Here is a 25,440-nt window from a genome sequence, read left to right as displayed (position 1 = left end):
TATTTGGATTTTTAAAAATTCTGTGGGGTTACACTGAATTTAACTTTTATTTAGTATAAAACGTTTTGATCTGCCTACTAGATGCTTAATTATAGGGTTACATTATAAATCCTGCACTACCCTTAATTTTATCCAAGCGGATAAAAGTGAAAACATGAAAAAGTGCTGCTGAGTAAGCCAAAGATAGGCTTTTTCAGGGGTCTTATTTCTTTCTTTTTTTAATGAAGGAACCCACAACTTAATGGGGGTGGTATCTGGCATTTTCATTCATTTAACACATGCAATCACTCAGCACATTATAGAACACTGACTACATCTGTAGAATTCTGCTTGGCTCTGATCTGAAAAATCATGTAAGATGGGTACTAATACGATTCCCATTTTGCAAAAGAGAAGACTGACTCTCAGAGGTTGTCTTATCTAAACTCATACCACTGGTTAGCACCAGGGCTGCAAGCAAGGTCTTCTGAATGTAAGTCACTCTGCTGCAACAGTATACTGGCTGAAAGTGTTATTTGCCTCAGAATTCTAGGCATGAGTCTCAGTAGGAAAAACTTAGATTTAGGCAAACTCATGAAAACAGAAGCCTGGAGGGCTCCAGTTCATGGGGTGGCAAAGAGTCGGACATGACCGAGCTACTTTCACTTTCACTTTTCGTCTCAATGACCTCTCTGGGCTTTCCTGGTGGCTCAGATGGTAAAGGATCTGCATGTAATGCAGGAGGCCTGGGTTCGATCCCCGGGTCAGGAAGATCCCCTGGAGGAGGGCATGGCAACCCACTCCAGTATTCTTACCTGTGGAGAACTCTATGGACTGAGGAGAGTCGGACATGGCTCAATGACTAACACCTTCACTTTTCTTTAATAACCTCTCTAATCCTTTCTCCATAAAATATTGTGAATGCTAATCACCTATCTACCTCATAGGATTGTGGCTACTACATGAGATTGTATTTCAAAGGCTTAGCTCAGTATTTGACACACACAAAATGATCAACAAATACTGGCTATCACTATTATTATTATTATTTTATCAGGTAATTGTTGTGCAAATCCTTAAGGTCAGATAGAGCAAACTATGTTTGAAAAAAATCAATAAAACCCTTTTGGGCAAAAGTTTAGACTGAAGGGTCAGATCATACAAGGCCTTGTTCAGAACTGAGAGAAATATTTAAGAAGGAAAGTAACTCTTATTAGATTTCAGTATGAAGAAAGGATATAGATGACAAAAGACACAGTCAGAGAGAACAGTCAGATGGCTGTAAGTGGAATCTAAGTAAGAAACGATAGTGGCTTAAGCTAGATGAGTGGTAGTGGGACACACAAAGACTTAAGGAATTCAAAAAATAGACAGGAAGTGGAATGCCTGTATACAAGACTTAGTGATCGATCGGAGGGTGGCAGTGCATGAGTGTAGACGGTGATGTGCAGGGGGAGGAGATAAAAATGACTGCCAGATTTCCAGCCTGAATGGCTGGACAAAAGGATGGGAGGTGCCATTATTAAGACAGGGAATTCTGGTCAAAGGAACAGGCTTTTACAGACGTGTCATCAAAAAGTGCTCTGCAACACTAACAACACTGGTCTAAGAAAACCCAAACATCCCAAATTCTTTATATTTAATGGTAGGGAAGGAGAGGCAGGAATAATCTGGTTCACGCTTTTCTAGTAACCATACAGTAACTAGTCAAAATATAGGTGGGAAATTATTTGTGCTGTCTAGAGTTGACACCCGAAACCAAACAGAGTTTCTCTCTCTGTGGATGCCAAAAATCCCATTCTTTTTGGTTATTTTGTAACTTTTTTCCCTGTAAAATGATTGTAGGTGGCATCGGGGGACCTGCCAGGTGGTTAATTATCCTAGACCTTTGGGAAAGACAGGTGCAATTCATTAAACAAAATAGATGAAACACCTAACAAAGCTACCAAACAACCCAAGGTAGCCAGTGTTGAGCCTCTGTCAATTTAAACTCCATAAAGCTTGCCCCTTTCACCTAATATGATTTGGGGCTGTTTCTGGCCCATTCTTTATTCTCAAAGAGATTCCCCATTGATGTGTTCTCAAGGTATGGAAATAATGATTAAAAACAGAATAATTGGGAAGAAAAGATTCGCCATCAGAGGAATTGCAAAATGTATATTTATACAAGCTGCTTCCTATCTGTCTGCAATGTTTTTCCTTCCCTTGGAAAATTTCTATTCAGAATACAAAGCCCAAGTTCAAGCGTTCTCCTGTCTCTGACAGTTTCTCTTAACACTCACAGGCAGAAATGCTTAGTCATCCTGATCAGCAGAGCAACATGGTGAAGCCCACAGGTTGGGCTTAGCTTTACAACTTACTACCTAATTAACCTTTGGCAAGTTGCTAACCTCTCCAAGACTCAAGTCTCTTGTGTGTGAAGTAAAAATGGGCATTACAAGGCAGTTGTAAGACTTAAAGAGCATGACATAAACACAGTAAGTGCCAGCTAACTGACAAGCCATATTCAAATTAACTATTTACATCTATCTCCCCATTTAGACACTAAGCTCCAGGAGAAGATAGACCATTTTTTGTTTTTGTAACCCAAGTACAGAGTCCACATGCTAGCCCAATGGTAGGCACTCAGTAGGCATTTGCTGAGTGAACAAATGAATGAAAGAACCAAGGAAGGAACCCCATATGGTAATCGCTTCTTATAACATGATTTATCTTTGTCTGTATGTAAAAGATCTTGAAGAAGCAATGTTGAATCAATTTTGTTGTATTTTTAGATTATGACTATGTAAAAATGTAGAAAATTTATTTTCTCAAACAGTATTCAGGCAGCATTTTTAAACCTCTTAGAAATTATATGTCACCCCTACAAATACTAAATGTCAGCATCTATAATGAGCCTCAGCTAAAAGCTGGCTAAATTGTTCTTAGCACAATACACCAATTGTTCAGAATCATTAAATCAATCAAGTAAATAATATTAATTTAAAGTACTCCATAATTACATATTTACTTGATATATAATTATACACCATTAGACAAACATACAATTAGAATTTTTTAAAAGCATGTGCTCTGTCTAAAGGGGAAAAACATTAAGGCGAAAAAAAAATTCTTTCTTTTTAAACAAAATCAATCACTGCAAGAGGTTTCGTAGCTTTGTGAGGTTCACGGCTTTGTACGATAAGCACAATCCTTGGGCAGGTGACGCTTCATCATGCTGCCTCCAGTCTCTCTGAACCCCTCCCATAGTAGCAGACAGCAGCGAACGCCATATGGATTACAGGCTCCAAAATACCACCTGGAGGGAAAGGAGGCCAGAGCAGCACAGGGCTGAATGCTATTCGGTTTTCATCTTTCTGTCTCCCCAGGCAAGAGAGGAGATGACAGAAGCATCCCATTTGCTGAGCATAAGAGCAAAAGATGCTATAGAGAATCAGACTGAAGAGTCATATCCAGTGTTTCAAGAACCTGATTCCATTTTTGGAGGACAGAGGTACTTCAGGCAATTGCTTATTTGGCATTTTATTATTAGTAATGGTGATTATAGCTTCCCCTTACTGAAGGCTTACTCTAAGCCAGACACTGCTTCAAATGTATTCCTTATAGCACACCTACAGAAAAATATTCTAAGTATTTGAGATCGAAATCCTTATTGTCATCTCTACTTACTACAGGAGGATGAGTTTTAGATGACGTGAAGTGACTTACCCAAGAAGAGCTGAGATGTGACTCTAGGATAATTTTTGTGCACATCATATGAATTTCACCTCAGTAAAAAATAATAAAAATGTGTACACTGTCTGATGATTATTAACTACAGTTCCATACATTTCTGAGGCAGTTATGGCACCACATGGGGGCTATTTTTTTTTTTTTACCAAGGTTAATAAGACAGTCAAGTCACTGAGGGCTGCAGAAATAGAATGTGGGACTTTCAGGTTCTCCGGCTCCCAGGCCAGGGGCATTTTTCTGCCCCATTATTTCCTACCCTTACACTGATGCACAGCGACAGAGGAGAGATGAATATAAAGTCACTCCTCTGTGGCCAACTCCCCTCACCATCCAGAAAACCAGGAGAGAAACAACTAGGAGCTATGGTGACCTCTTTAGTGAGTTCTGGAAGGAGAAAGAAAAAATAGGTGACCTTCAAAAAAAATCACAAACCTTTTAAGAAACCCAACTTGATCATATATTTTCCTAAAATTAAATTATTTGCAAAGAGGAAGAAATTCTATAAGATTATACCATTTAGAAATGGTGGAAATAAAATAAGATTCTAAAAGAACCAGCTGGGTTTATCTTTTCTATGTTACTAGCTGGGCTCCTTCAGCTTACTCCTTCCTGGTTGCACAGAGGGAGAAGGAGGCTCAAAGGGGCACTTACATTTGCATTATCAGGATGTAAGAACTTTAGGGCAGCCTAGATTTGCTGGCCATTCATCCACTTTTCCATTTATTGCCAACAATAACACCAAGAAATGTGTAAAGCAGTAGTTCCTGAAACTCTAGGACATAGTTACAAAACTTCTGTGCAGAAATGGAACCAGTGCACATACACATACACTCACTCAGAGGGAATGAGTACAGTGTATATTTGGGGGATGATGAAAAAGGTTTGGGTATAGATACTGGTGATGATTATACACTATTATGAGTGTGTTTCATGCTGCTGAATTGTACTCTTACAAATGTCTAAAATGGTATGTTTATGTTATATGTCTTCTATCATAATAAAGAAAAAATAGGAGTGAAAAATACATAAACTCTGAAGTCCATGCATGAATCAAAATATACAATGGATTCTTGTCTATTTAACTTAGATTCAGAACATCTGGTTTAGATGATGCATCTCACTGGTCTCCAAGACTCCACTGTCAAAAGCATGACTTTTATTTCCTCAAGGTGGATACTGGCTAAGAAAAGGCAAAAAATTGACATTCAACACCTCCTCTGCAGTCCTGAATAGGAATTCTAACACTATGAATGCAGGGCTAACGGCTATGCTTTGTTTTAAGTCAAATCCTCTGCTAAAACGGAAACTAAACACAGAGTCCTATTTTAATATTCTGTGGATGGGGTCACAAAGAGTCGGACACAGCTGAGCAACTAACACTTTCATACATATCTACATATGCAAATACTAAGAAACTGCTATTTAATTATTTCATATGATTCCTGTCAACCCATGTGGTTTCTAAGCATAAAAGTTAATCAAAATAAACAATGATGCCCCTCAGCAAAATAAAGTCATCCTAGAAACAGCCTGTCTCTGTCATCACCATCTTGATCTCCAAACACACATCACATAATAAAAAGGTAAAACGGCTGAGTTCAGGATTCAAGGTACAGAGACATAGACAGAGCTCCATTCATGTGAGCCCCTACACAAAAGTGGTCTTGTGTTTGGTCTCTTCCAACAGTGGTATCCAAGGAAGCCTTGGCCATCTACATTTAGTGAAATAAGACTTAATTGCAGCCTAGCCCTCCACTGGTCTGGAAGGAGAAGAAAATGATTTCAGTCCTTGAGGATAGGAAGAGGAGAACCAAGAACACGTTTCTAAGTCATGCAACAATGTGATGCAAATCAGCTTGTAGTGTTAGTGTTGGGAAGAGAAAGGATTAGGGAATTAGAAAGAGATACAGACCTATCAAAAACAGAGCTATGCTGAAAATTCTAAGGCTGTGGGACTGTCTTCCTGAGATGCACCTGAGGGTTGAGTGAAGTCAGAGGGTCTAGTTCCATTCGGTGGAGTTCTGGGACCATCTGTAAAGAGGGTAACAATGTAGTGCAGTTCTGTCTTTTAGGGGAAAGAACTGGAATTGGCATGGAGAAATCCTCGGAAGAGTGGGGCTGTGGAATGGGTGGCCTGTCAGGGAGTGGGAGCAGCTCATGGATGAGACAGTGTGTCTCCCCTGGTGGGAGCATGGGTTCTCAGGACATGAAGAACAGTGAAAGATGAGCTAGAGAGCACAGAGGCCAGATCATGAAGAGACGGGTAAGACACCCTCTACAGTTTGCATGGAGAAGAAATAACCCCACTCCTTTCACCTAAACGAGATTTACTCATGCTTTGGGGTCCAGCTCTCACTACTATCTCCCTTCACTAAACTTCCTCAGTATATATTGTAAATATTATTTCCATTTGTCTTGAGAACATCCTGGCTTCTTTCTCCAACTAGGCTGAGGTGCCTTGAGAACAAGAATCAAATTTTTATTCGATATCTACGTATTCAACAATACTTGGCACATTTGATCATCTGAGAAACCTTTCCTAGCCAGGCCAGGCATCACTCTAGGCAGCAAATAAAAAAATGTGCTCTCTGCTCTTTGACCCGGATAACCACAATGGTGTGATCACTCACCTAGAGCCAGACCTCCTGGAGTCCGAAGTCTAGTGGGCCTTAGGAAGCATCACTATGAACAAAGCTTAGTGGAGGTGGTGGAATTCCAGCTGAGCTATTTCAAGTCCTAAAAGATGATACTGTTAAAGTGCTGCAGTCAATACACCAGCAAATTTGGAAAACTCAGCAGCGGTCACAGGACTGGAAAAGGTCAGTTTTCATTCCAATCCCAAAGAAAGGCAATGCCAAAGAATGTTCAAACTACTGCACAATTGCACTCATCTCACAGACTAGCAAAGTAATGCTCAAAATTCTCCAAGCGAGGCATGAACCGAGGCATGAACCGAGAACTTCTGGATGTACAAGCTGGATTTAGAAAAGGCATACGAGCCAGAGATCAAATTGCCAACGTCTGCTGGATCATCAAAAAAGCAAGAGAGTTCAAGAAAACCATCTACTTCCGCATTACTGACTATGTCAAAGCCTTTGACTGTGTAGACCGCAACAAACTGTGGAAAATTCTTAGAGATGGGAATACTAAACCACCTTATCTACCTTCCTTCTGAGAAATCTGTATGCAGGTCAAGAGGCAGCAATTAGAACCAGACACGGAACAACAAACTGGTTCCAAATTGGGAAAGGAGTATGTCAAGGCTGTATATTGTCATCCTGCTTATTTAACTTATATGCAGAATACATCATGTGAAATGCTGGGCTGGATGAAGCACAAGATGGAATCAAGATGGCTGGGGAAAATATCAATAACCTCAGATACACAGATGATATCACCTTTATGGCAGAAAGTGAAGAGGAATTGAGAAGCCTCTTGATGAAAGTGAAAGAGGAGAGTGAAAGGGCTGGCTTAAAACTTAACATTCAGAAAACGAAGATCATGGCATCTGGTCCCATCACTTCATGGCAAATAGATGAGGAAACAGTGGAAACAGTGAGAGACTTTATTTTGGGGGGTCTAAAATCACTGCAGATGGTGACTGCAGCCATGAAATTAAGACTCTTGCTCTTTGGAAGAAAAGCTATGACAAACTTAGACAGCATATTAAAAAGCAGAGACATTACCTTGCCAACAAAGGTCCATCTAGTCAAAGCTATGGTTTTTCCAGTAGTCATGTATGGATGTGAAAGCTGGACTATAAAGAAAGCTGAGTGCAAAAGAATTGATGCTCTTGAACTGTGGTGTTGGAAAAGACTCTTGAGAGTCCCTTGGACTGCAAGGAGATCCAACCAGTCCATCCTAAAGGAAATCAGTCCTAAATATTCATTGGAAGGACTGATGTTGAAGCTGAAACTCCAATACTTTGGCCACCTGATGCGAAGAACTGACTCATTGGAAAAGACCCTGATGCTGGAAGATTGAAGGCAGGGGGAGAAGGGGATGACAGAGGATGAGATGGTTGGATGGCATCACTGACTAGATGGACATGAGTTTGAGCAGGCTCTGGGAGTTGGTGATGGACAGGGAGGCCTGGCACGCTGCAGTCCATGGGGTTGCAAAGAGTAGGACATGACTGAGCGACTGAACTGAACTGCTCTTTGAGGGCAAGTGAGAACAGCCCAAGGCAGGTGTTCCCCATTCAGTTTCTGGTTCCTTTGGTAAGACTGCTAAGTCTGGTCACAAAATATGTGCTTATACTAATTGATGCCTTTCTTTAAATATCTTTATAGAGATTGCTTTTATAAATCATATATGTATATATGCATAATCATATATGCATATATTAATATGCATGAATACTTCTATAATGATATTATATCTTTATTTACTTCCAGAGGGAAAATTTTCCAGACTATCACAAATATTTCAAGATGAAATAAAATCTCTATGGAATATTATGCAGGATGTTTCATGGTCCTTCAATTATTAAAATAATAGTATTTTCTGTATAACTGAGTCACTTTGCTATAAAGCAGAGACTGGCACAACACTGCAAATCAACTATACTTCAATAAAAACAAAGAAGAAAGAAAATGATGGCACTGAGTTTTTAAACCGAAAAGATCAATTCAAAAGATTTGTTGAATTAGAAATAAAATATCTACCCACATTTTTGTGGATGCTAATTTACTTGCTCTCAATAAGGTGGAATGAGAGTTGGAAGGGCAGTTAATTATAGTGAAATTTTAAAGAGCTGCATTTAAAATCTGTTATAGAATAGGAATTTAGAGCAAACCACTTGAGAACAGTTTTGTCAGTGCTTCTTAGAGAGTGGTCCCCAGGGCAACAGCAGAAGGAGTATCCAGGAAGTTGTGAGCATAGCAACTTCTCATCACACCCCTCTGCTGAATGTTTAAAAGCCCTCTAAGAGATTCTGATGTACATTAAATCTTGAGAACCACTGGGTGACCTCTTGCCTTATTTGGATCTGAGAAAAGAGAATCCTTCACAAAATTCTCCCTTATCTTATTGAACATTAGGCTAGGAAGTGGTCTAAAAGAGCATACAGAATAATTTCCAAATTTTACAGATCAGGAAACTGAGGCCCAGAGATTATTAATGGCAACTAAAATTTGCAGCAAAATGCTTTCTGGCATCAAAACTGAGATCCTTGATGCAGAGTAAACACAGCCAGGTATTATTTTGCATATTTGAAATCAAGTTTCACTTTTACAGGACTTCCCTGGTGGCTCAGAGAGTAAAGAATCCATCTGCAATGCAGGAGACATGGGTTCGATCCTTGGATTGGGAAGATCCCCTGGAGAAGGACACTCCAGTATTCTTGCCTGGAGAAATCCATGGAGAGGAGCCTGGTGAGCTATAGTCCGTGGTGTCACAAAGAGTCGGACATGACCGAGTGACTAACACTTCACTTTTACAGGGTCCAATGTGTAAAAAACCCTTTCTATTTATTCAGAAATCCAGATGCAGCTGCAGAACCAATCATAGCTAAAGGCTAAGTTGAGATATTTGAAAGTGTTCCTGAGAGAGAAAAAGCCGTATTATTTCAGTGAGTAAACCAAATTCAGTGGCCAGAAATATTAGACTTGGCATTAGATTCAAACCAAAGCCAGCTCTCATCACTCCTTAACCAGCCTGAAACTAGAACTCTTTCTCTGCCCAGTCCCAAAAGCTCCTTGAGAGGATAAATCAGTTTTCCAGGTAACACTCTCAGCCCAGAGTAATGGCTGTTATCCCACTTCTCTGTGCCTCAGTTTCTCCATCTTTTCAGAGGACTGTTGAGGGATTAATAGTAGATTGCATGTAGAGTTCCTGGCACACTGCAAATGCTATAAAAACATTGCTGCCAGTGTCACCACTATAAATATAAGCAATCACATCACCAAACCCACAGTGTGGACTGTTTACGTGCTATACCTCACTTAGGAAAAATGTACCTCTACCAAAAGTCAGAAAGCCATTTCCATTAAAACTGGCGTGTCTCTACTGGTCCCACCACACTGCTTCAACGTGATGCCAAAGCAGCAACAAGGAAGGGTGAAAGGCATCATTAGTGCTCCAATATAAGGGTTTCCAACTGCCCCGTGGAGCAGTCCAATCTTTACTGAGCCACACAGCAACGTGCCTAACAACTGAGCAACTAGTCACAGCTGATTTGAGGCCCCCAAATAGCGGGTACCTCACTGACAGAGAAACTTTCCTGCAAACATCCTCACCCAAGGAAAAGCTTCAGAATGTCTTATAGTAGCCTAATAAGAACTTTACAGATAGAGAAGTATAGATAGTACATAGTTTTTCAGCTCCATGTGCCTAGGGGCAAACGCTTTGAGAATAGCTCTTCAAGGGTAAAATACCCTGTTACGTCTTTAACTTTGTGATCGGGTCTAAAATTCCTTACCCTGCTGTGAAACTTGGCAGTTCGATAAGACTTGGGCGACAGATTGTACACCGTGTAGTGGTCAAGATGTCTGGAATCCAGAAAGCTTCGAATATCATCAACCTGATTCCTGAATCCTATGTCAACACTGTCCAGAGGAAACGACATCACTGGGAAGGTTAACAGAGAGAGAAAATAGGTTAGACAGGCCTGCTGTCGCAATGGGCAGCAGCTGACAGCTGAGCCACCGAGCCGTTAATAAACGTGAGGGACTTACCAATAATTCTGGAGGTAACATAAGTGAAGTCTAAATCTCCCTTCGTGTAGCTAAAAGCAAGACAGGAAAGGGCATTCATTAAAATGATCCAAATATCCCAAGATCTCTTCCTCTCTCTCTCAGTCACCTGTACATCATATCCCAGGACATTTCCATCCAGTAGTCATATTTTGATTTCCCTCAAGGCCATCTTCTCTCTACCAAGGAAGCATTGTTGACAGAAGACAACCCACACCCTCAGAAGCACACATCTACCCCTCCAAACGGGGCACCCCAAAATCCTCTGTAGATGCCACTTCATGAATAGAATCCATCTCAGAAGAGAAAACACTGCTAATTCATTAACACTGATTGTCTCAGCCTCTTCACCTACAGGAAAACAGTTCCCCTAAGTGTCAGCAGCAAGGGGGTAGAAGAGGAAGTGATGGAGGGAAAACAAAGGACCCTTTTTTGAGGCCTACAAGGTGCTGGTTGGAGACTGAAGGCAAAGTATAAAATTATATTTGAACAAAAATTAAAATGCTGATTAATATACCGGACTACACACATGGATTTCTGCTTTAAAACCACATTTTGTAACTAAATGGCAATCCACTCCAGTATTCTTGCCTGGAAAATCCCATGGACAGAGGAGCCTGGCGGGCTTCAGTCCATAGGGTCACAAAGAATCAGACACAACTGAAGCGATTTAGCATAGCACAGCACACTGTAACGTAAAAGGACCCTAGAACTTTATAATTCCTAATACTAAAAAAGAATTCATATGGCCTGCTTGTAAAAGTTTCATACAGGGGAAGGGTAGGAAACTTCTCTCAGTAAATAAATTTTAAAGGGCTATTAAAATATAAAAACAAACTTCTGTTTTGAATATAATCCTTAAGTACTGCTTACTTGGATTGCATGTGATTATCTTACCTAATTCTTGAACCACTAAAGACATAAATCTTAGCAGAGTATAAAAGTAGAGCTCTGAGAGGTTAGTTAATGTGCCTTAGGTTAACAAGGGCAGGTACTGCGTTAGAATCCAGGATGATGGATTTGAAAGCCAGGGATGGCAACCACTATCCTCTAATGTACCAGTAAGCCAAGTCCTCCTAGCCTGTGCTTGTAGCTTCTCAAAGACTCAGTCAGATGACTTCAATGGCATTCCTCAATCAGACCCCATGCAGCTGCATCGCAAAATTGATAGTCTTTGAGCCAGATAAGCAGTTGGCAGGTAACCAGATCCTCTGGGGGCACAAGGTCCATTAACGTAAAGGGAAGAAAGCACATACCTGGTAACAGATTGTATAACTCTGGAAGACGTGTCTTTGAGAGTGTCTTTCAAGTTGTCCTTTAGGTTGCTAAAGAGCCTCCCTGCCCCTCCTTTCACCATGTCAAAAAGACCTCCGCCATAGCTGGGCTCCATGTCTGGAGACGAGGCACCTGCCAACGGAAATCAGAAAAAGAGGTAATAGCAGAAAAAGAGGTAATGGGTTTCCCAGGTGGCTCAATGGTCAAAAAAAAAAATCTGCATGCCAATGCAAGAAATGCAGAAGAATGCAGGTTCAACCTCTGGGTCTGGAAGATCCCCTGGAGAAGGAAATGGCAACCCATTCCAGTATTCTTGCCTGGAGAATCCCATGGACGGAGGAGCCTGGTAGCCTACAGTCCATGGGGTTACAAAGAGTTGGACACGACTTAGCAACTAAGTGTGATGAACATGTGGCATGAATGAGGAATATCCCTTTATTATTAGAAGCTACCCTGTTCCCATTTGGGGAATGTTTCTTAACATAGCATAACTTAGCTTATCAAGATTGATACATGAAGGAACTAGGAATCCTGTGTAGAGGAAGCTAAAATAAACAACGGCCAGGCAGGTTGTACAGACCAGCAGGTATGAGCCTGAGTCCCTCCCACCTGGGTTCTGGCCCAGCCCTGCTGCTATTCCTAACTGTAAGAACTTAGGAAGCCTTTCTAAGCCTCTTTCTTGCTGTCTATAAAATTGGGATAAAAATAATGCCTACTTCACCAGAAAACATTAAATGAGTGTATCTTAAGCTATTAGCACAGTACCTACTATATTAAGGAGTCAACAGATTGCAGCTATACTATTTTTATGCTGCACCCTGAAATTCCTATGTTGATATTTTTTCATCTTTGTTCACTTTTCAACTCTATGATGACAAGGGGCAAGAATGGCATCTCTTATTTTTTTTTTTAAATGCATTATTTGTTGTATACTTCAAAATATGTTAAGAGGATAGATCTCTGGATCTCAGGTATAGTAGAACACAGGACCTCACTTAGCTTACAGGAGCGAACCTCTGTAACTCTGACTCTGTTGCTAAGTTTCCCTTCATACCTCCCTCAGGACAGGGGGATGGAGGCACATCTGTGTTCCAACCTGATCAGTTATTTTAAGTGACAGGTAGATACATGTCCATACATGCGTGTGGACAGTGGTTAAATGTGTCTGTGCAAAGTCTGCAGAGAAAATTTCAAAACAAACAAACAAAAGAAGACGGATCTCATGTTACAAAACAAAACAAAACAAAAAGCGAGCCACACAAAAGAACACGGGAAAGTTTTTGGAGGTTGTGGTAATAGTATCATGACTAAATGCATATATCTAAACTCATCAAGATGCATACATTAAATATGGTGATGTTTTATATATCAATGATACCTCAATAAACCTTAAAAATTAACTGCCAGAAAAAGGAAAGCTGGAGGAGGAATTTATAAATGAAAATGTCTTAAAAGACCAATCAACCACGTACAATGCATGGAACTTAATCCAAACAAACCACAAAAAGTTAATGACAGTTCTCTACCGGTCCAGTGGTTGGGACTCTTGAGCTTCCACTGAAGCGGACACAGGTTGGAGCCCTCAGCAGAGCCAAAAAAATTACATACATAAATTAAAAGTTAATGACATTTATGAGCAATAAGGATTTGAACAATTAACTGGGTATTCAACATTAAGGATTTATTGTTAATTTTTAGGTAGAATAATGATATTGTAGTTATATTACATGTAGTCCTTATCTTCTAGAATACTGAAATATTTATAAATTTAAAGTTGTAGTGCTTTATATTTTAAAAAACAAATAGAGAATAATAAAATATTCATGTAATAAAACCCTGAATTGTTAACATATACAGCACTATTTGCTAGGTATTATTTTAAACATCTTACCTATGCTCACTCATCCCAACAGCATAGTTATGAGGTAGATATTATTATTATTATATTATTTTTCCATTTCATACATCAAAAAAACCAAGGAACAGAGGTTAAGCCACTTGTCTAAGCGTATATGGCTCATCGGCTAATAAGTCTTGGGCAGAATTTGGGATTTGAGCCCTATGCAACCTGGACAAAAGTATCCTTCTTTCTTCTCCTAATACTATCTTGAATTTAATATTTATCATTCCAAATAATTTCTTTAAACTTTTCTTACATATGTAGGTATCCATAGGTAATACATTAATATTATTTTTCATGTTTTCAAACTGCATTCTCCTTAACACTTAGTATGGTCAGACTTTAACATTTTTACCAGCCTGGTGAATGAGACACATCTCCTTTTGGTCTTATTTGTGCTTTCCCTAATTATCAGAAGAGGAGGTATCTTTTGTTGTGTTTACTGGCCAGGTAGTTGTTATTTAAACCATACTTCACTATATCTACTAAACTCCTTCGAGCTGTAGGAGTTCAAATACATACCTATAAATACATGCTGACTGTAATGTGCTTATCCCTTGATCACAAGAGCTTTTGATGGCCAAGTCACCATTAGCCATCTATTTGAAAACAAGGCTCTATTAGAAATTGCAAAGAACAATCAGTGAACAGACACATGAATAAACACTTGTAACGTCTACCGCTTACCGAGTTCTCTCAAGCACCAGAAACTCCACTTGAACTTTTATGTTAGTACAGTTTCATGTTGTGGGAGATGAGGAGGGTGTTTATTATCCCCATTTTAAAGGCGAAGAAACAGAGGCTCAAACAGGGGTAGCAACTCACCTAAGATCTCAGCTAATGAGCAATAGAGCCAGGGATTCAAGCGCAAGTCTGTACCATTCCAAAGTCTATGCCACCTCCACCATTTCACACTCCTCCACAGCTCCATTCCAGTCCACAGTTTCAGCAGCTGTATTCAGGAGGATCCTCACCTGCCTCACACACAGCCGTCCCTCTCCAATTCTCCGCTCCTCTCCACCCCCCGCATGTCTGCCTCTCATCTGGCTGCTCTCAGCAGCAGCTGTCCTCCCAACAAGCCCTCTCACAAATCACTGCATCTGTCAGACCAACCAAACCAATCTCATTACTCTGGCAGCTGAGCCTCTGTCGCCCCCACTGCTTCACAGCCCTACATAATTGCCAGGAGCCAGCTCGATGACCAGCTCCTCCTAGGCAAGGGCTAGGGCCACAGATCTAAGAACGGTCTCTTGTGTTCAGCTTCTGTAAGAAAAAGGGCATATTATTTCCCTTTAAACACATTCACACATAAAAGTCTGTATCGTATTTTCATTTTAAATACAGCAAGGATAGAGCAACATATGCTTATAAATGCTCATTTCCACCCCAAGTTACCATTCTAGCCTGAACATCCTTCTCATATATGATTGTTCTAAGAGATGACACCAAATTGATTATTCAGACCTCTCTCTCTCAATTTCATGCTGGAATAGAACTCCAAGACACCAACCTATTAAAAGATATAAATATCCTTGATTACCTAAAAATCAGGCTCTTATCATCACTCAGGCTCCATGCTCTGTTCATTAGAGCCTTGGAACCCTGCAGAAACCAGAACCATCTGGCAGAGCTACAACGTCTGTAACCTCTACATACCCAAGTTATATGTCAAACTAACCAGGACACAAAAAAGAAAAGAAAGACACTATCTGACGTTACAGGGCTTTGAGGAGGGTATTTTGGCTTTCCCTAATGAGCTATATGAGTGTCAGAAGCACAGAATCTAAAAAGAATTTTGGAGACTCAGCTTGTTAAGAGGAAAAGCAGAAAGTCTTCAAAAAGTGGCATAACAAAGAGAGAAACTGTGACATGCAGGAGGAAGACAGTGACTAATAGGGGTTGACAAACCACAGCCCACGGGGCAAACCCTGCCTGCTGTCTGTTTTTACAGTCCGTGAAATAAGAATGTTACCACTTTTAAATGATTGGGAAAAAAGTCAAAAGAAGAATAATGTTAAACACAGTTTAAAACTACATGAAGGTCAAATTTCAATGTTTATAAGTATAGTCTTAGTAGAATACAGCTATACTCATTCATTTACACACTGCCTATGGCTTCTTTCATGCTACAATGGCCAAGATGAAGAGTTGTGATTGAGACCTTATGGCTCATAAAATCTAAGGTACTTACTATATGGTCCTTTATAGAAAAAGTTTTTTAATCCTTGAACTAAATGGTTGAAAGATTCTGCATTCTTAGGAATTCAGATCTTGCCACCTCTAACACTTTTCTAAATGCTTCATGCGAAGAACATACACCCTGGGCTTAGAAAGAGTCTTTGGAGATTTGAAGGTCTAAGAGGGTGGGAGCAGGGAGGTCAGAGTCGAGACAGCATGAGAATGCCACCCCAGGAGAAAGAGTCCAGGTCTGTGCCCCTAAGGCTCCAGGTAGAATTCTGTTTTGTGATGTCTTTTCATTTTAAAATCTAATCCCACCCAAGATAAGCACAAGAGAACTGCACTTTGCCCCTTGTGTCATTTCTAAGGATGTGATAAACAAGTTTTTCTTTGGATTCCTAATGTTTAGGAAACTAGAAACACCATCCTATCTCTCCCAAGTCATGAGAACTCACCATGGCTATGCCTTGACCTGTTCTTACTCACAGAGTGACATCAAATTTATCTCTCCTGGCAGACAGTCTCTTCCCATGGGTCTATTAGTCAGCTGTTGGCTTATCAGTCCAAAAAAAGATTTGAGATGATCTGATAATTATTTAGAATTTTTAAAATAAATGTATTTTTCAGTTCAGTTCAGTCGCTCAGTCATGTCTGACTCTGCAATCCCATGAACCGCAGCACACCAGGGCTCCTTGTCCATCACCAACTCCTAGAGCCCAAACTCATGTCCATTGAGTCGGTGATGCCATCCAACCATCTCATCCTGTCATCCCCTTCTCCTCCTGCCTTCAATCTTTCCCAGCATCAGGGTCTTTTCCAATGAGTCAACTCTTGGCATCAGGTGGCCAAAGTCTTGGAGTTTCAGCTTCAACATCAGTCCTTCCAATGAACACCCAGGACTGATCTCCTTTAGGATGGACTAGCTGGATCTCCTTGCAGTCCAAGGGACTCTCAAGAGTCTTCTCCAACACCACAGTTCAAAAGCACCAATTCTTCTGCACTCTGCTTTCTTTACAGTCCAACTCTCACATCCATACATGACTACTAAGAAGACCAGAAAAATGTTAAGGCTGGTCTTAACTGCCTTAATGTAGCTAAAAATAAAATATAAGTAAGTGTGGGTATTTTTCATAAACATCTAATTGATTTGTTAGCTGTGGACAAAACACCCTGAGAAACACTGTGAAATAAGAAGGCAGATGTTGACAGAGGCCTTATCTTGGAAAGTCCATAATGCACAGTAGGCATTCCCCATATATGCTTTCACTGCTAATGCAATATATATATATGCTTATGACACTCTAGGCTGCATATAACTTCACTTGGTAACCCCTAAGAAAGGATGTTCCTCCATAAAGAAAAAGAAGGTATGCAAATATTTATGCATAAAGATGTTCACTGAGACTTCAATGTTAAAAATCTGCCTTCCCACGCAGGGGACGTTGGTCTGATCCCTGGTGAGGGAACTAAGATCCCACAAGCCATGGGGCAACTAAGCCCACCTGCTGCAAGACAGCCTGAGTGCTGCAACTAGAGCAGCCTGCAAGCTGCAGGCTGCAATGAAGACCCGGTGCAGCCAAAAAAAGATGTTCACTGAGGCATTGCTTGCAATGGCAGGAGACAATGAAGGATGTATTGTCCCACAGTAAGAGACTGATTGAGTGTTTCTAAGAATGTAACTAGCTCCTAGTTATTAAATTAGCTATTAACATCACTTCGTAGAAGAGTACAGATGCTCACGACAAAAGGCTAAGTGAGAGATAAAGAGGATACAAAAACGCAAAGTACAATCTAATTTTTGCAAAAGAAAAATATTTGAGTTTAGAGAAAGAATTCAGATGATTTAATAAACACAAACATAAATAATAAACATAAAATAAAAATTCAAACTTTCTGAATCGCTGGCACCAATCTAAACTCTTTATGCAGTGTATGCTCAGTCGTGTCCGTCTCTTCGTGACCCCACAGACTGTGGTTGGCCAGGCTCTTCTGTCCATGGGATTTGCCAGGCACGAAGACTGGAGTGGGTTGCTATTTCTTACTCTAGGAGATCTTCCTGACCCAGGGATTGAACCCAAGTCTCTTGTGTCTCCTGCACTGGCAGACAGATTCTTTACCACTGTGCCACCTGGGAAGCTCAAATTCTTTATACTGTGCTCTGCTTAGTTGCTCAGTTGTGTCTGACTCTTTGCAACCCCATGGACTGCAGCACGCCAGGCTTTCCTGTCCATCACCAACTCCCGGAGTTTACTCAAACTCATGTCCATTGAGTCAGTGATGCCATTTAGCCATCTCATCCTCTGTCGTCCCCTTCTTCTCCCGCCTTCAATCTTTCCCAGCATCGGGGTCTTTTCAAATGAGTCATTCTTTGCATCAGGCGGCCAAAGTACTGGAGTTTCAGCTTCACCATCAGTTCTTCCAATAAACAATCAGGACTGATTTCCTTTAGAATGGACTGGTTGGATCTCCTTGCAGTCCAAGGGATTTTCAAGAGTCTCCTCCAGCACCACAGTTCAAAGGCATCAATTCTTCAGTGCTCAGCTTTCTTTATAGTCCAACTCTCATATCCATACATGACTCCTGGAAAACCCAAAGCTTTGACTAGACAGACCATTGTTGGAAAAGTAATGTCTCTGCTTTCTAATATGCTGTCTAGGTTATTTATAACTTTTTTCCCAAGGAGCAAGCATCTTTTAATTTCATGGCTGCAGTAACCAGAGGGCTTAGACAAACCTTTTGCACACCAGGACCCAGAGACCCCACAGAGACTGAGACAGAACTGTGTTTGAGTGTCTCCTGCGGAGGTATGGGTCAGGAGTGGACTGCTGCAGGGGCAGGGGCTCTGGGTGCAGTAGACCGGGGCATGGCGTAAGCCATCTTGGAGGAGGTCACCATTAAGCACACCATAGAGCCACCAGAACTTACACAGGACTGGGGAAACAGACTGTGGAGGATACAAACAAAGCCTTGTGTGTGCCAGGATGCAGGAGAAAGGAGCAGTGAGCCCACAAGAGACTGATCCAGACTTGCCCATGAGTGTCCAGGAGTCTCCAGCGGAGGCGTGGGTCGGTGGTGGCCTGCTGCAAGGTTGGGGGCATTGAAAGAAGCAGTGTGTGCACAGGACCTTTTGAAGGAGGTCACCATTATCTTCATTACAGCCACCATAATTTGGCCTCAGGTCAAACAACAGGGAGGGAACACAGCCCCACCCATCAACAGAAAATTGGATTAAAGATTTACTGAGCATGGCCCCGCCCATCAGAACAAGACCCAGTTTCACCCACAGTCAGTCTCTCCCATCAGGAAGCTTCCATAAGCCTCTTATCCTTCTCCATCAGAGGGCAGACAGAATGAAGTTGCTTAGTCGTGTCCGACTCTTTGCGACCCCATGGACGGTAGCCTACCAGGCTCCATCCATGAGATCTTCCAGGCAAGAATACTGGAGTGGGTTGCCATTTCCTTCTCCAGAGGATCTTCCTGACCCAGGGATCGAACCCGGGTCTCCCGCATTGCAGGCAGACTCTTTACTGTCTGAGCCACCAGGGAAGCTCTTAGACAGAATGAAAACCACAATCACAGAAAACTAACCAATATGACCACATGGACCACAGCCTTGTCTAACTCAGTGAAACTATGAGCCATGCCGTGTAGGGCCACCCAAGATGGTGGAGAGTTCTGACAAAACATGGTCCAGTGGAGAAGGGAATGGCAAACCACTTCAGTATTCTTGCTTTGAGAGCCACATGAATAGTATGAAAAGGCAAAAAGGAGAGATAACAAATTTCACAGAAAAAAAAGTAAGTGAAAAAACTGACACACCCTATGCCAAACAAAGGTTTAAGAGTCAAACCCACCACACTCAAAATATGGTGCTTAAGTCAAAACAGGGATAGGAGTCAACTTCTGCTACTAGCTGGATATATGGCCTACCGAAATTAAACAATTTATCAGGATCTTGATATCCTTATCTGCAAACTAGAAGCTTTAATAGAATCTCACACAGGATCTCAGGGAGGATTAGATAAGAAGAAGTTCTACAAACTCTCAGCACAGTGCCTGGAGTGTTGTGCACACATATTAAATGATAGCTACAAGGTGGCTCTGGGGAATGAAAAGACTAAAGCCATGAAAATGCTGTCTCCAGCAGAGTTAAGCAGCCTCAGCAATTAAAAAAAAAAAAGGCCATGCTGTTCAGTTTCAGGTTTGATGAAGACAGACAGCACGGACATGTGCGACAAGGACAGGATCTCTTTCTAAAGCTTCCGCTACAGCACATGTTAATTCTTCACATTTGATAGTCCAGAATCATCAGCGTTTAACAGAGGTGAACGTCTTTATAGTCCTGGGGTTTCCTCTTCCCACCCTGAGGTAATCTGGTATGAAATATGGGGAACAATTATATGCTGTTTGTATGACTATATTCAGGTTCACACAGAATCTAAGATACTGGCTTTTGAAATACTGAAATACTTCTGTACCATTTGGCACATAACATGAGCTGTGAAACTATAAGTCACTTGGTGACATTGCACAGCAGTGGCCCTAGACATGGACCAGTCTGGCAGCTGCTCAACAGACTAAGGGGCAGAGGCCTCGGTGTGTGCGGCATCCACCAGCAGTTCTAAAGGAACTCGGCATTGACAGGCACAGGTCACAAAGCAGGTGAAGTCAGCGAAGCTGGCTTTGAGCATCTGAACCAGGAAGGACCCTCAAAGTGCAGCACTGTCCTGACATGTCAACAGTACACTCAGGCCTTCTTGTACTGAAAGAATGTGCCTCTTTGACAGTCAATTTATCAGGGATGTTGCAGAAAGGACCCGACGCCATTCCCTACATCAAGCCAACACTTGTAAATGGGGATCATTTAGCTAGTGAAAAAGATACTCCAGAGAATGTCCCAAATCAACACAAAAGATGGACATTTGAATGATAAATAATGTGTGCTATAAACACTATCACATAGTAAACAGTTATATGTGCATATTTACTTGTTTAGAGAATATACTTTATACTATATATTTATATTTTATATTTCTATATATTTCATACCTTATATTTTAGAGAATATATAATATATATATTTATATATTAACTTATCTCATCATGGTAGTTATTAAAAATTTTATTATCACTTCTGATACCATCAAATCAGTATATACAATATTTCTGCACCCACTTTCAGGAGTTTGATAGGAGAGGCAACCCCAGCTCCTCACGGAGCTATGAGGCCATAACAGAATCACAGACTCAAGGTGTCAAAGAAGACGGAAATGGATGATTTGTTGAGTCTCTTTCAGTTGTAAAGTTCTTGGAGACTATCATCATTGTAAAAAGGTCATCTGTGAAGCGCATGCCCTAGACTAGGCACCCTGCTAGGCAGTTTCCATACACTGCTAAATCAGGCCTTCACAGTAAGCCTGGTGGCCCTTGGGAGTCCCACTGAGGAAACCGAGGCTTTGGTAAAGTTTAGTAACCGTGGTGGCAGAACGAAAGTGAGTCTAGGTTTAGCGGATTCAAAGCCTCTGCTTATTTATTTATTTGGCTGCACTGGTCTTTGTGGCAGCATATAGGTTTAAACAAAATTTTTAAATATATATATATATATACACACATATAGTTGCTGTTCAGTTCAGTTCAGTCGCTCAGTCGTGTCCGACTCTTTGCGACCCCATGAATTGCAGGACGCCAGGCCTCCCTGTCCATCACCAACCCCCGGAGTTCACTCAGACTCGCGTCCATTGAGTCAATGATGCCATCCAGCCATCTCATCCTCTGTCGTCCCCTTTTCCTCCTGCCCCCAATCCCTCCCAGCATCAGAGTCTTTTCCAATGAGTCAACTCTTTGCATGAGGTGGCCAAAGTACTGGAGTTTCAGCTTTAGCATTATTCCTTCCAAAGAAATCCCAGGGTTGATCTCCTTCAGAATGGACTGGTTGAATCTCCTTGCAGTCCAAGGGACTCTCAAGAGTCTTCTCCAACACCACACTTCTAGTTGAATTATTCAGGACCTAGTTTCCTGACCAGGGCTTGAATCTGGGCCCTCTGCATTGGGAGCCCAGAGTCTTAGCCACTAGGCTACTACAGAAGTCCCCAAAGCCTCTGCCCTTACCCCCTTCCCATTCTGAAGTCCCCAAAGCCTCTGCCCTTACCCCCTTCCCATTCTGAAGTCTTGCACAAGGACTCTGCCCACTCTTGCCCCTCACTTTGCACCTCCATCCTAGGATGTGGAGTAGTTTGAACAACACAAAATTATTCGTGAATGAGTCTGACCCATGCACCTTAACTCCAGCACTTTGGGTCTTCAGTAACAGGGAAAATGTTCCATACTTCCTCATACCTTCCTAAAATCCTAGCACGACACCTGACACACAGTAAACACTCAATAAATAGACATGAAACTGGGCTGCTGCAGAAAGCAAGAATCAGAGAGAAGATGGCAGAGGTGGCAAGGAGGACCAAACAGATCAACCTTGGGAAAAACTTTGCCTTGGCATTATTATTGTATGCCTCAAATATAACCAGATGCTTTCACTGTCTCCTCGTATTTCTCTGAATTTCTGATTGGAGCACTGTATCATCCAGCACCCACTTAGCATGCTTGCCTGAAAGATGAAGATTTCATGAAACTTAAAAAGAGCTGGTTGTATTTCCTGCCTACAGTTTTTATATTCAGACAGATAAGAGAAGCTAATTAAGTAACCATGTCTAGCTCCTCTTTCCTGAAAGGATCCAAGATATTTAAAAAAGGATGATAAGAGTGGAATGAATGAGAAATAGAGTCAAAGTGAAGACCACAGTGAGACTGAAATTGACTCTGCTGTAGAAAAAGGCAAAGCACAGTGATCACAGACAGGCTGGTAATGCTAGGAAAACCGAGTAAAATGGATGTAACATTTTGTTCATTCAGGGATTGATTGTCAGAGTCAGGCTACATTTGTCAATCCAAATTCTACACAGTAAATCCTCATAAAAACAATGCATGTATATGGCTTACTCTGCTTCAACAAATATTCTAAGCACTCATGGTATACCAGGGGAACAGATCTGTCTAGATCTTTACTCTCCAAAACTTGGGCCAAATAAAGAGGTTCCCCTTTATGAAACAATAATGATCAAATCTAATGAGATCAGAACCCTCAGTGGAATTCTGAAGAAACAGAAAGTGTTCTGCCTACCACAAGGCCTCTCAACTCCAGGAAGTGAGGGACCATCATGTTGTTTTCCTCTTTAACAAAAGGTCAAGGCTTAAATTGCATTAAATGGACTATGACATTTCCCTTCTAATGACTAGTCTTGTTGCCTGGAACAGAGAAAACAATACTGTCCATGATGGAGTACAGAGAAAGCAAAAGACTGCTGGCCTGCTGAAAGAATACTGCCAAGAAAAAAATCAAGCAAAATCTTTTTATCACATGGGTTCCATTTAATGTGGAAAGGGGAGGCAATAGAGGCCTCAAAGGGTGACTAAGAACCCAACTGTCCTCCCAAACAACTCCTGTGTTGAGTCATTCAGTTGTGTCCAACTCTTTGTGACCCTATGGACTGCAGCCCACCAGGCTCCTCTGTCCATGGCATTCTCCAGGCAAGAATACTGGAGTGGGTTGTCATTTCCTCCTCCAGGAGATCTTCCCGACCCAGGGATCAAACCCACATCTCCTGCATCTCCAGCACTGCAGATGATTCTTTCTCAGCTAAGCCATTTTCCCAGATACACCAAGAATCTTAGGTGTATCTAAGATTATGTCTGTTATGCAGATGAAGTTCTAAGAGGACTCTCTCAACCCGCCTCCTTCCAATAAGACTGTCCTCTCTTAGCTTCTCATAGATGGAAATTCTAGAACTATCACTGTAAGCAGACTTCTGAGAGAATGCTCCCACCACTGCTCTCCAAAAGGGCAGCACTATCGTGGACAGATCTTATTTGCTGTTTATAAACTCGGAGCAGATGCATACATACTACACACAACACAGATGCTGCACATACACCAAAGGAGCCTCACTACATGCAAAGCATCATGCGAGGAACATGCAGGACCCCACACAATAAACTGACAGGTATTGTTGCTCTTATTTTTCAGATGAGGCAAGTGGGTCTCAAGGAGGCAGATTCATTCATGCAAGGTTTCACAGGAAATACATAATGCCTATGTGATGCCAAGACCCATGCTTTCTTCATCTCATCAGTCACGTCAGTACATTCAACCACAGGGATGGAAGTTTCGCTTGAACAATGAGAGGAAGCAGTGTAGATTCATAACATTTCAGAACTCAACAGGATATCAGTAACATATTCCTATGCTTCATACGGATACAACCACAAAGACAAAATTATTCTCCACAAAGCATTAATATTATTAACTTTAAAAAGAACAGCTCTATTGATGCATATAAAACTGGCATACAATAGACCACACATATTTAAAATGTAAACATTCAGTAAGTATTCACATATACACGTATGGACACACACATAACCATATACACACACACAGTACGAACTCCAAAGCCTGGGTCTCTCTCTTTCAATACCTGCCAACAGAGTCCAGACTGATTGGAGAGAAGATGAGACAACACACGAATCACCACAAATTACCATCCTTGGTCCCGCACAGTTGTCCCCGTTGTCATGGCCGTTCTCTGCTAAACCTCTGTGCTGTGCTAAGAACTAGGAGCCTAGATCAACTGCTTGGGACAATTCAAAGAAAAGGCCATGCATAGCCATGTATGTATCTCAGAGCTCCAGGGAGGCATTAATCAACGGATGCACCATTGTTAACTGCTTTTTCTTTTACTCAGACTTGCCCACTATTACATATATATATTATATAATATAAATGGTGCGGTTCTATGAGGGATGTTGGAGAAAAAAATAGCCATGACTTTGAAGACTACTTTTCAGTGTAAATTGGAAAAAAATGGCAAATCCAAACTATTTCATAGGATGACCCTTTTTCTGTGTAACTGTACACAGAACACATACTATATATGCATGCATGCCCACAAAAACACAGAACTAAAAAACGCAAAGCTGTACATTTCTCCAAAAATGTAAACAGTGGTCACCCTTGTTTGTTTTCGTGTTTAGTTTATTCTCTGTTTTAACTCCATTTTCTTTGGTTTTAGAGGACCTCAGATACAGAGAAGTAACTTAATCGTATTACACTACACAGGCCCCTCTCTGGTTTTATCCCAGATTTTCTCTTTTTTCTCCTTTCATCTTCCATCCTGGTGATATAGAGTAAACAGGAGTTCAGAAGAGCTTACTTCCAGCTTCAGGAGAGGGATGCAGGTTGCTGGAAGCAGGAAAGAAGATGGTTTATGGAAGAAGTAGTATTTGAATTGCAGCTTGGTAGAAATGGACATTTCAGGCTGAGGGAGGGGAGAAAGCTCAGACCAAGAGAACACCAAGTGAAGGGTATACACAAGAAGGGAAAGAACCATACCTGAGTACCAGTTACAACTGTACTGGGGACCATATTCCATACTAAGAACACTGAGAGATGGGTTTTTAGTTGCTGTTGCTGCTGTTCAGTCGCTAAGTTGGGTCTGACTCTTTGCCGCCCAGGGACTGCAGCACGCCAGGCTTCCCTGTCCTTCGCTATCTCCCAGAGTTTGCTCAAACTCATGTCCGCTGAGTCTGTGATGCCATCCAACCATCTCATCCTCTGTCGTCCCCTTCTCC

The 25,440-nt window shown here is 41.3% G+C and overlaps 1 protein-coding gene across 5 annotated transcripts in view; it reads right to left on the bottom strand.

Moving 5' to 3' along the window:
* DNAJC6 (DnaJ heat shock protein family (Hsp40) member C6) overlaps positions 1-25,440 on the bottom strand; it is a 172,995-nt gene that overhangs the window by 46,893 nt on the left and 100,662 nt on the right. For all 5 annotated transcript variants that reach the window (XM_069593855.1, XM_069593851.1, XM_069593862.1 and 2 more), the window contains exons 2-4: positions 11,663-11,813; positions 10,389-10,438; positions 10,133-10,281 (exon numbers count right to left, since the gene is read on the bottom strand). In XM_069593855.1, coding sequence (XP_069449956.1) covers positions 10,133-10,281; positions 10,389-10,438; positions 11,663-11,813 — 350 coding nt within the window. The remainder of the gene's footprint in view (positions 1-10,132; positions 10,282-10,388; positions 10,439-11,662; positions 11,814-25,440) is intronic.

Source organism: Ovis canadensis, chromosome 1, assembly GCF_042477335.2.
Source record: "Ovis canadensis isolate MfBH-ARS-UI-01 breed Bighorn chromosome 1, ARS-UI_OviCan_v2, whole genome shotgun sequence".
Lineage (NCBI taxonomy): Eukaryota > Metazoa > Chordata > Mammalia > Artiodactyla > Bovidae > Ovis > Ovis canadensis.
This window is presented reverse-complemented; position numbering and strand designations above follow the sequence as displayed.